General features: G+C 37.0%; 1 protein-coding gene across 4 annotated transcripts in view; it reads left to right on the top strand.

Annotated features, from left to right (window-relative positions):
* Positions 1-13092, top strand: part of PTPRQ (protein tyrosine phosphatase receptor type Q) — a 243829-nt gene that overhangs the window by 148333 nt on the left and 82404 nt on the right. For all 4 annotated transcript variants that reach the window (XM_087449140.1, XM_087449138.1, XM_087449137.1 and 1 more), the window contains one exon: positions 6994-7317. In XM_087449140.1, the coding sequence (XP_087305266.1) occupies positions 6994-7317 (324 nt within the window). The remainder of the gene's footprint in view (positions 1-6993; positions 7318-13092) is intronic.

Raw genomic sequence — 13092 nt, 5'->3', positions numbered from 1 at the left:
CATCTCTCAAGCTTTCAGTGCATTTCAATAACACACTTGATGGCCCCCCCCTTTTATTCTTATTAATTCCTTAGACTTTCTATTCTCCAGTCTAATATACTTCCCAGCCCTTGACAAACATTTTATTGCCACTTTTATGTCTCTCCCCATATTCAATCTACTTAAACATCTTTTCTTCCACATCTCTACTAATCCTCAGTTGTTCCTTCAAATTACAGTTCCCAGATCTTCTCCTTCCATTGAGCTTTTCCTTTTGACATCTCCTATTTGTAGTGGTTTCTATTAGCTGAATTACTTTTCATATATACATGAAAGGGAGCTTGTAACCTAAGACTTGTAACTAGCCCACACCACTCAATATGAATGTCCAGTAAATGCTGTGGATTAAACTCAAGTTAGTGCAAAATTTATATCTAGCATGTTGAAATTTTCTTTGCACTCAATTTTGCAGGAATTTCTATTTTTATATTGATCATACTATGTTACTGTTAGTAAACTGTAATTTTATTTCTGTGTGTTCAGATCATATATTTGTACCTTGTTTTTCTAAAAGGATTATAGACTATTTAAAATTAGTAGAGACAAAAATATTCGTAACAAACTAGGAAAGATTGTGTTGATACTTTTGTTTTATAAATAAAATTTATAAACATAAATTTTCAGACATCTGTTTTGCTTAAAAAAGAGTACATCTGTGATTGAAGATAAAAATATATAGTCATAAATAAAGAATTAAGGAAACTTGGTCTTCCATGTTAGTATATTTAACCAAGTCAGTGATAAGTCAATACAAACTACCATCCAAATCCTATCATGAGAGGTTGGCAACTTCTAATAACTGATATTCAGAAGTTTAGAGAATAATTACATTTTACACACATTTTCATCTTCTAATTGGAATCCACTAAATAGTCACTAAAAACTATCATGCATTTAAACCTGTAACAAATTTCACTTGTATAGATCTACAGACGTTCATTTCAACCATGATGAAAGTATTTCACTGATAAGAATAATTTATGAATAAAAATGTAATTTACAGAATACCTTGGCAGTGAATGTTGATCGCTTCATCACAGTTCAGTCATGTTTAGAAAATCTAAGCAAGCTGCGTGATTACTCCAGGAAGCATGGAATGATGTGTTCAAATTAGTACCATCTGTGGATAGAAAAAGTTTGAGGTTTTTAGTCATTCTTAAAGAATGGAAATCTGATTCTCCATGCTAAAATGAGTGTAATCCTTTCTGTATCTGTAATTCAATAGGGCAGTTGCCTTGAAATAGTCTAGTTCAACACACAGTTCATCAAAAGGGAAGATACTGGATATAAATGAGGGTTACTGCTGGTCATCTGTGAGTGCCTCTGAGGTAGCCTTGTTAAAAAAAATTGTCTGTGAGTTATACTATATATTTGGCCTCAGATTCGATTTATTTCTGGTTCATCTTTCGAAATACATTTGATTGAAAATGTTGTGCCACATTAAAACCAAAGGACTGTTTCAGTGAACCATAATTTATTCACATAGTCAACATTTATTGAGTGCCCATATGTGCCAGACACTGGGGTCTATGTAAGGCCCGTCACTGTGCCTGTCACACGGAAAGGAAACTGCAATTGTTACTCTTCCTTTAGCCGGATTAAAAATAACTCCTGCAGGGGCCTCATTTCTTTGTCAAGTTAAAGTACTATCCTATTTAGACCTTCTCTTCTCTGCAACACTTATTTGGAGAATATTAGAGTCTGTGAACCAATATTTTTGTGTGTGTGTGAGGAAGATCAGCCCTGAGCTAACATCCATGCCAATCGTCCTCTTTTTGCTGAGGAAGACCAGCCCTGAGCCAACATCTATTGCCAATCCTCCTCCTTTTTTTCCCCTTTTTCTCCCCAAAGCCCCAGTAGACAGCTGTATGTCGCAGTTGCACATCCTTCTAGTTGCTGTTTGTGGGATGCCGCCTCAGCATGGCCCGACAAGTGGTGCGTCGGTGCGGACCCGGATCCGAACCCGGGCCGCCAGCAGCGGAGCACGCGCACCTAACCGCCAAGCCACGGGGCCGGCCCCCTGTGAATCAATATTAATCTGCTGAAAAGTTTTACTGTATAACAAAGTTTGCCATTAAAATCTTCTTTCCTGAAATCTGGAGGGGAAAAAAAAGTTGGTCCTAGAACCGTGAGCATCTAGTCATCCCTCCTACTGGGAAGGGGAAAGGGCAACCTTTTCTGCCTTCTCCAGTTCATTGGACAGGTAATGCATCCCTTTTTCCCCCACCTCTAGTTGCTTAGTAAACCCTAGTAAAGGAAATTGAAACATGGAAGGGGTCGCTGGTGATGGACTCTAAAGAAAGGGAAATGTCTAAACTATACTCCCTGGCTTTCATGGGCAAAGAGCAGAGTCTACATTTTAATGCAATGAGAAGTCAATGTAAAGCTTCTCAAGTATCCCCGCTGCATTTCAGATAAAACTAACAATCTTGAATCCAATCGAGAATGCTCAACATTATCTGATTCAGGCCTACATCTCCAACTTGCTGTCTTCCTATCCATCTCCTTGTGGACCCAGCAGCCTTCTTGAAGTGTTTCCAAGGTGCCACTCTCTCTTCTCCCTCAGGGTCTTAACACATCCTGATGTTTTTCACCTGGGAAGCTACTTCTTATCCTTCAGGTCTCTGATGAAATTATTCTTCATCAGGGAAGCCTTTCCTAACCATCTGTCTAAATCAAGTCCCCTGTTATACATTCTTATTCACTTGTTCATACATACAAAAATATTTATTAAATAATAAATAAAAATATTTATTATTAAATGCCTATTTTGTCATTTAACTACACCCTCAGAGACACAATATAATATGTAGATTGACATTTATATGTGTATATAATATATAAATAAGCATACATATTTTGGAGTAATTGCTCAATCTTTTTTTATTGATATGAATGCAGAATCAAAACCTTTCTAGATTTTTGGTATAATTGTTGGAGTGAAGTGGAGCTGAAAATTGACCAAGGCCTATGTGAGGTGAGTTTTCAGTGGAGAACTAGGATTTATAGGAAGGTAGATATCGGTTCAAAATAATGAATGCTGTACAAACTCATAGAGGTATCTGGAAATAAATTTTAAAATAAAACCCCTCAAGACTTTGAGTTTCCCTTTGCTCTATATATTTAAGCAGGAGCTAGATAAGTAAAGATTGGTCATTTTGTAGAGGGAAGTTATGTTAGTTTTCTATTGTTATATCACAAACTGTTACAAACTTAGTCGCTTAAAACAACACCCATTTATTAGCTCACAGGTCTGTGGGTCTGGGCGTGCTGCACCTGGAGTCCCTACCGAGTCTCACAAGCTAACATTAAGATGTCAGTCAGCTGTATTATCCTGGGGAGCTCAGGTCCTCTTCCATGCTCACATGGTTGTGGCAGAATTCAGTTTCTTACAGGACTGAGACCCCCATTTCTTGACTGACTCTTAGCCAAAGGCTGCTCTCAGCTTCTAGAGATGTCCTGAATTCTTTATCATGTGGCCCCTCCTTCTTCAAAGCCAGCAATGGAGAAATTTTTGTACATTGAATCCATCTCTTGCTTTGAATATCTTACTTATCCTTTTGTAACTAGCCAAAGAAAACTCTCTGCTTTAAGGACTCATGTTATAAAGTCAGGCCCACTGGAAAATCTCCCCCTATTTTTAGGTAAACTGATTTGGATTCTTAGTTACAGCTGCAAAATTCCTTTACGTCAGTTCCTATATCTGTGTTTGATTGAAAAGCTGGAAGAAGGTGTGTTCAGGTCCCAGGAATCTTGGGGGACATCTGCCTGACGTAAAGGTCAGACATAAAAAGACAAGTTGACCAAGATTATCTCTAAACTTCCTTCAGATTCTGAGATTCTGCCATCTTCTGATTCATTTACTTGTTCCATGGATTCAGCTACCAAAATAGATCTAAAAAATGACTTCTTTCCTATTGCTACCATTGTATTTCTTCTTTCCTGAACAAATAAATGGTCTATGAATTTGTCCCTTTTCCTGTTGTGCAATTACCAGACTGGACTTGATAAAATGTACTTCTGAACATCTCTTTCTAACAACTTGATAGCTTCCATTGCCTCATAAACTAGCAGTATGTCCCCAGGCTATTGTGCAGCATGTCTGTTTGTTATGGGCAACATGGATTATAAGCCATAGTCAAACTCAACTTAGATCACATTAGCCCCTCTTCCAGGATCTCTACCTTTACAATCAGTGAAATCCCATTTCACATGCCACCTTTTCTCTTAAAACTTTTCCTGAACCCCCCAAACCTGTCATAGTACTCTGCTTTGTGTTAGAATATTTTGAAAATGTGTCATATTTTCCAGTGGTCTGAGTTCAAATATAGTGGCTGAGGGATTTGAAAAAATTATGGAAATTCTCCTTTTTAGCCAATTCTAAAACTTCTTCTATAACAGTAAATTTTCCTTAAAAATAACTTTTTTTCTAATTGCTTTTATATATAACTAAAGATAAAAATGGAGTGTGTTGTCAGTAGTGTATCAAGTGTTCTGTTTGTAAAGCTACTTTAAAGGTTGATGTTCAATTGAATGTAGTAATATTTGATGATAAATATTAGTATTTGAAAACAGAGTAATTCAATCTGATCATATGGCTTTAAAACATATGAAAACTACTGGTTTTCCATTGCATTAGATTTTCTCTTCTCTTCCAGACTTAGGCAAGTATATAAGCAATAGATCAGTAGATAATTTAGTAAAATTAAGAGGAAATCCAAATTTTAACTCAAGTCCAGCCCTCTCTACAGAACTCCAGACTCATGCATCCACCTATAATTTGACATCTTCTTCTGAGTGTCTGATAGGCGTTTCAAGGTTAACATACTCAAAATAAATTCTTAGTCTTTCTCCCAAAGCTTACTCCTTCCATAACCATTCTGCTCTTGGTCAATAGCAGCTTCATCTTTCTGTGTGCTCACTCCAAAGACTTGAGAGCTTTCCTCTACTCCTCTCTTTCTCTCACACTCCACATGTCACACATCAGCAAATCCTGTCAGCTCATCCTCAAATTATATTCAGAATCTGAATGCTTCTCCTTTCGCTTCTGATACTGCCATTCTTGTCCGGGCCGTCATGATCTCCTGTGTTAGCATTGCAATAGCCTACTAATTACTCTGCCAGTCTTCCCTCTTGTCTCTCTTTAGTCTATTCTCAACACAGTAGCTAGAGTGATTCTGTGAAAACATATGTTAGAACCTGTCACTTCTCTGCTCAAATGAAAGTCACAACAATGTGCTGCAATGTTGTATACAATCTAGCCTTCGGTATTTCTTCTCAGACCTCGACTCCTACTAGCCACACTGGCCTTGTTATTCTTCAAATATACCAGATATGCTTCCAAATTAGGGCCTTTACTCATGCGTTTTCCTTTGTTGGGAATGTTCTTTCCCCAAATATTCAGCTGGCTAGTTCCCACCTTTATCAGGAACTTCATGTCTTCAATCAGTGAGTCCTTCTCTGACTACTCAATTTAAAATTTCAATATCCCTGGAACCCTCTGTCCTTCCCTTCCTTATTTTTCTCTATAACACTGATAATCTTCCAAAATACTATATGTAATATGTATTTATACTTTTATTGTATATAACACCCCCTGAATATAAATTTCACTAGGGCAGGGACTGTTGTCTGTTTTGTTCATTGTATTCTGAGCACCTACAATAGTACCTGGCACAAATTAGGTGCTCGTTAGATATTTATTGAATGTTGAATTAATAAGATATGTTTAAGAATCAATGAGTTTTCTAAATATTTATTAATTTTCTTACTTTTAAGTGTGAATATCAACATATAGTTTTTATGAATTATGTAATTTTTATACAAGTCATTGTTATCATTCTCTCTATCTCAACCTTCTAAGCAAAGGCCCTTGCACATATATAGAGAAAAGCATGGTGGAAGAAAGTGCCCACACCACTTAGTCATTGCTGTTTCATATTTCTAACCATGACATGCTTATATTACAGTCATGCATCGCTTAATGACGAGGATCCATTCTGAGAAAGGCATCATTAGGCAATTTCGTCATTGCGTGAACATCATAGAGTGTCCTTACACAAACCTAGATGGTATAGCCTACTACACACGTAGGCTACATGGTACTAATCTTGTACCACCATCATATATGAGGAATGTCATGGACTGAAACATCGTTATGTAACACATGACGATACTTATCCAATAAATGGCTATTTCTTGAAAATAAGACGTGATCCTTATGTATCTTGAATCTCTAACACCAAGCTCAGAGCCTGACCCATGGTATGCATTTAGCAAACCAATGCTTAGTATCAAATCTAATAAGTGACTCTAAGTAGGAATATGTGATTATAGGTGATATGCAGATACCTTAGTCTCTGTATTAATATTGGTGTGCTGGATGATGTTCTAGAAAAGGTTTTGTTAATTTTAAATATATGCAAGATAAAATAAAAATCAACTAATCATATAAATTGTCAATTCATTTAATAATTTTGTTTACTTAAAATTGTTTTATAATCAACATTTACTATATATAAGATGTATTTCTGTCTATCTAGACATTTAAAAATAAAAAATTTCTTTCACAGGAGCTAGATATTAAAAGCTCAGAGCACACCTAGGGAAGTACTTAGGATTGTATGAGCATGCAGTTTTCTTTTGTGCCAGCGTTTATATATGAAGCCAAAGTAAGTTTATATAAGCCACTAATAATAGAATTTGAGAACAAAATTAGGAATTAAAAAAACCACAATAGTTTTGTCCTCTGCCCTTTTGAACCAGTGGTCCCTGAAACATCACCTTAAGGTTCTGCTCATTAAGTATGTGGACATTAATCTAAGCCCAGTTGTGATTAGGGAGATCTCCACTAGGTGCATAATAAAAGAGTATGTTAAAATCCCATTTCTTCCTTCTGTTCACGAAATGTTTGGTAATTCCAATTGTTTTTAATTTTTTCTCTTTAATTTTTAGTTCCCAGTGTTCCCACAAATATTGCTTTTTCTAATGTTCAGTCAACTAGTGCAACATTGACATGGATGAGACCTGACACTATCCTTGGCTACTTCCAAAATTATAAGATTACCACTCAACTTCGGGCTCAAAAGTGCAGAGAATGGGGATCTGAAGAATGTGTTGAATATCAAAAAATTCAATACCTCTATGAAGCTGACCTAACTGAAGAGACAGTATATGGATTAAAGAAATTTAGATGGTATAGATTCCAAGTGGCTGCCAGCACCAATGCTGGCTATGGCAATGCTTCAAATTGGATATCTACACAGACCCTGCCTGGCCGTAAGTATTGTATATTTGTAATTTGTTGTATTCTATATTTATATGTTAATGATTTCTACTGAATACGATTGTGTATAAAATCACTGAACATAAAAATTACTGAGTTAGTACACAAACTAACTCAAATAATAACATATTCATTTTTAATTTAATTGAATCCCAATGGGAATTCAATTGCAGTCATGATTAAGCCTTTTCTCAAACTTCCAGAGTTGTGCCAAGGTCCTAGAGTCTTATATTACAACAAAGCATTGTGGGCCTTTCTTGTGGTCTATGATTGGGCTATACTGATTGCTATCGAGTGCCCTTCATCTGTGCCTACATTATTTTCCTCACAGCTTTTATGTCAGGCTTTACAACCTTTTCAGTGACTTTAGGCTTACACACACACACACACACAATCACACACACACACAAAGACACACACGTGCACTTGCCATAGCCCAGACGGATCTGTCTGCAAGCAGCTTTTCAACTTGTGCTTGTCACCTATACAAAATTCTGAGGCAAAGAAATACCAAGAGTCCGACTCCCAGCTTGAGATGGGGAGAAGGAAAAAATACAGAGAAGAAACACAATAATCTCTCAAAATTATTCTGCCATCTACACATCTTGCAGGGCTTTGGCATTCAAGAAAAAGCTCTTTAAATGCTTTTCCATAGAAATCACTCAAAGAGTAAGTAAAGATTGCTTTTGCAATTTTAGTTTTATATTTTACAACTAACTAGTTACCCTCCTGGCTTAGGCAACATCATTAATCACAATTAAGTAAAGAAATTTCTATTATCACTTATCCCGAACATTGCCTACATAGAATTGTGTTGGCTTCCCTGCAAAACATATAAATTGCAAGCCAGAGCTCTGAGGAAGGGCTGCACTGTCTTTGAAATGCCATTCCTGCCCCAAGCCCTCCAGAGCAAATTTCAGGTCGGCCAGGTCACCCATCCAACACCATCCCACATAAACCCTCCAAACATGGATCTTATGTTACTATCCTTCTATCTTGACCAAGACTATTACTAGATGATTCCTCTCAATTCCAAATCACGTATTCTTAAAATTTTTTGGTACCTATTAATAGAGTAATACACAGACACACATAGACACACACACAACACACACACACAGATTTTCAGTGATAAATGGATGCTGCTGTAGGCCTTTATGGGTAGTGTAATAAACGCTGATCTAGAGGTTTTATTTTCTAGGTCTCTAAATGTGTCCCTTGTTACCATTCCCTAGAGTGCTTGGCATAATATTTGTATAGTCAGTGTCCAATAAACATTTGTTAATGCAGTTCAGAGTTTGAGATAGAATTCTGACTGCTCAGCCTTCAACACAATCATCTAACCTCTCCTCCTTGTAGCACATGGACTCTTGGTTTCTGAAAGTTCTGCCTCCTGGTTTTGCTCCTACCTCCCTGGTAGCTCTTTGTCAGGCTCCTTTGCTCCTCCTCTTTGTGTTTTCAGCTTGGAGTTTTGGAGTGCCCAGACATCAATACTTGGCCCATTTCTTTATCAACACACAACCTCTAGGAGATTTTTTTTACGTTAAGTGACCTTATCCTGTCCTATGGCTTTAAAGTCTTCTTGTATACTGATTATTCTCAAGTCTGTATTTCTGTCTCTGACTGCTCCCTAGAACCCAGAGCAGAATATTGACCTTATCAAATGACACCATTGGGCGTGTGTGTCGAATATACCTCTCAAAATTAATAGTCTAAACACCAAATCTTCTCATCCTCCAATCTTGCTTATCTTAGTAAGGTGCACCATTACCCATCTCGTTGCATAAAATGAAAATTTAACAGTATTCTTTTCCTCCTCAATTATGCCAATGAATCCCTTCAACCTCTCCTTCTAAACACGTTCCTCCATTTGCGTTGCTGTCATACCAGTCCAACCCTTCGTTACTGCTACCACTGCATTAGCCTAACTGACCTCCTGAGCTTCCAACCTGATCTTTTTTTGGGGGGGGTAACATTGGTTTATAACACTATATAAGTTTCAGGTGTACATCATTATATTTTGACTTCTGTATAGGCTACATCGTGTTCATTACCAAACGTCTAGTTTTCATCCATCATCTTACAAATGTGCCCCTTTACCCTTTTCACCCTCTCCCCACTCCGCTTCCCCTCTGGTAAACACCAGTCTATTCTCTGTATCTATGAGTTTGTTTGCTGTCATTGTTGCTATTGTTTATCTTCCACATATGAGTGAAATCATATGGTATTTCACTTTCTCCATCTGACTTATTGCACTAGTATAATACCCACAAGATCCATCCATGTTGTTGCAAATGGCAAGATTTCATCTTTTTATTGTTGACTAGTAGTTCGTCATATATATACACCACATCTTTTTTATTCATTGGTCCATTGATGGGCACTTAGGTTGTTTCCAAGTCTTGGTTATTGTAAATAATCCTGCAGTGAACATAGGGGTGCATATATCTTTTTGAATTAGTCTTTTTGTATTCTTTGGATAAATACTCAGAAGTAGAATAGCTTGATCATATGATATTTCTATTTTTAATTTTTTAAGGAATCTCTGTACTGTTTTCCATAGTGGCTGCACCTGTTTACATTCCCACCAGCAGTGTATGAAGGTTGCCTTTTCTTCACCTTCTCTCCAATACTTGTCATTTCTCGTCTTTTTAATAGTAGCCATTCTGAGAGGTATGAGGTGATATCTCATTGTGGTTTTGATTTGCATTTCCATAATAATTAGTTTTGTTGACCATCTTTTCGTGTGCCTATTGGCCATCTGTATATCTTCTCTGGACAAATATTTATTCAGATCCTCTGCCCATTTTTTTTTTTTTGGATTGTTTGCGTTTCTGTGACTGAGTTGTATCAGGTCTTTATATATTTTGGATATTAACCTCCTATCCAATATGCGATTTGCAAGTATCTTCTCCCAATCAGTAGGTTGTCTTCATTTTGTTGATGGTTTCCTTTGCTGTGCAGAAGCTTTTTAGTTTGATATAGTCCTATTTGTTTGTTTTTTCTTTTGTTTTCCTTGTCCAGGCTGATCTTTTTAAACCTAAATCAGATGATGTAATTTCCTTGTTTAAAGCCATCCAATTAATTCCCATTGCTCTTAGAATAAAACTTAAATTTCTTAACCCGATGAACAAAGCCCTGCATGACCTGGCTCTTACCTAACACTCTAACCTCATCTACAACCGCTTCCTACACTCACACTGGATATTTTTCTGTTACTTGAACACACTAAGCTCCTAGAACTTGGGCCTTTGCAATCCCTGTACCTTTTGACTAGAATGCTCTTGCACCTCTATCTTCACACGAGCAGATTTTTGTAATGTATATCTCTACTTAAATGTTTCCTGCTCAGAATTTCCCTGACCACTCAATCTAAAATAGTAATGCAATATTTTTCTAGAACATCATATTATTTTAATGAACACTTCTAATGACTTGATCATTTTTTATTTTTATTTCGTTTTTAGAATCTGTCTTGACTATTGCTGTTTCTTTATTGCCTAGAATAGTGCCTAATAGTAGTATAAATGTTTTCTGAATGAATGAAACTTGATTGAATAAGCTATAGTGGGTAAGGGAGAATGAATTTTTTCCGGTGAAAAAGACGACAGTGCAATAACAAAGAAAAGACAAATATAGAAAAATCTAATTTGGGTTGGGATAAGTCAATAAATATGGTTATTTTGAACCTGTTGATTTTGAGAAGAAATAACTACTCTAATCTAATTAACTAGAAAACAAAAAGAAATAGATGTTTAGAGATTAGAACATAGGTAAAACTAGGGATTTTAGTTGCCTTAGCCAACAGGAATAAGTAAAATCATAAGTGCAGATTTGATAGAAAAATGGGACATTGAATAGATTTTAAAGTCCCAGGGGCAACTGGAAGTTACCTGAAAAGGTCAGACAGGTACCATAATGAATGAAGCAGGCTGATGTAAGGCAATTGAGAGTGGTGGAAACCATGGGAAATTAACAGAGATGCACTGAGTAAACGGGCAGCCACTACTCACCTCTGGCTTATTACTGTCCTAAAGAGATGCCATGCCGTTAGGACTTCTAACGTTTTCAGAAAAACAGGAAAGTTAGATTTTAATATTAAAATATTCAATTTCTTGGGACAATTTTTTTAAAAATTTAAAAACACTTAGTTGTTCAAACCAAGCACATTGGTAGCCCAGATCTGGCCTCTGAGCAGCAATCTGAGTTGTGTGTGTGGGAGGAATGTAGAATGGAAAGCTGTTAAATCTCTCTGTGGTGCAAATAGGTACTTACAATGCTGAGGAAGTATATTGTAACCTTTGGTTAAAATAGACCCTGTGTCTGTGCATCTGCTCCCACTAAGGGTTCCCATCCTACTCTTTATGAGCATCTCACTTGGGTAGTACTTGCTTCTACCTACTACAGTGAGCCAGGAAGTGGACTTTCTAAAGGCATCATTTCTACCAGCACTCTAGACATGATAGAAGATGTTCAATTAGCATAAAACAACATATACCATGATCAATTCAGAAGCTGTTAAATGAAACTGGGAAGTTGGATTTTTAAATAATCCACATTCTCGGGCCGGCCCCGTGGCTTAGCGGTTAAGTGTGCCCGCTCCGCTGCTGGCGGCAGGGGTTCGGAACCCCGGGCGCGCACTGACACACCGCTTCTCCGACCATGCTGAGGCCCGCGTCCCACGTGCGGCAACTAGAAGGATGTGCATCTATGACATACGACTGTCTACTGGGGCTTTAGGGGAAAAATTAAAAAAATAATAATAAAATAAAATAAATAAATAATCCACATTCTCAATTCTGAAAATTTGGGAGTCTTTCCACTATTAACTGTCATTCCTTCTTCCCTGGTCCCTCCATTTCCTACCTCCTTTTAAGGTCTACTCACTAGAATTTGATACAGGCTTCTTTCAACTACCTACTGCTCCATTTTGCTCATTCCGGTCTAAAGGAATAATGGTAGAATATTTCAAAGATACTCACAATCAGTGAGAGCATATTTTTATTTTAATACATTATTTTCCTAATTCTACCAGGATGTCTCCCTTTGCTGTTGGTGGTTGGTTGGTTGGTTGGTTAGTTCTTGTGGCAAAGGAAAGACTGATCTTGGCTTCTCATCCCAGCTTCCAGGCCTTTACCTGGTGACTAATCCACAGAGTGCCTCCACGTGGAGTATCAGTTTGTCTTTTATCTGGTATTTTTCTCTCTCTGGGTCTAGTATCTCATTGCCACCATTTGCATTCACCACCAGAAGATACCTGAGTATGAAGAAATGTATCAGTGTTCGAGGAGATTTTCTGTACTACTCCTGTTGCCTTTTCCTTTTCTTTCCATGGGAGCTGGTTTTCTACTCTGTTGTTTGTCAATAAAATAGAAAGACGTTCCTACTTTATTTCCAGGGGATACATGGAGAGTTGCATTTTTTACCACTGTGATTAAGAGAGAAGAAAAGTGAAAAGATTTACATATTTCAGAATTTGTGATAATAGGCAGAATTTTTCTTGGCATTCTTAAACTTACGATATCTTCAGCTGAGGATTCCTCTGTGGGTGGGGATAATAAATTACTTTAATTGTGTAAGTGATGAGAATGAGTTGGTTACTCTTCTTTTAGTCTCAGAAACAGAGGGGACATTTTTCTAATGATAAATATATTTGAATTTCTGAATTTCATTATTATACAGCAAAAGAAAAGTTTTATTTATTTTGTTAAGCCAAAGAGAGATAATCTGGGATTGCATCTGATACGAAAGACAAAGGACACTACATA

This window comes from Ceratotherium simum, chromosome 25 (assembly GCF_057802395.1).
Source record: "Ceratotherium simum simum isolate JZ-2026a chromosome 25, ASM5780239v1, whole genome shotgun sequence".
Classification (NCBI taxonomy): Eukaryota; Metazoa; Chordata; class Mammalia; order Perissodactyla; family Rhinocerotidae; genus Ceratotherium; species Ceratotherium simum.
This window is presented reverse-complemented; position numbering and strand designations above follow the sequence as displayed.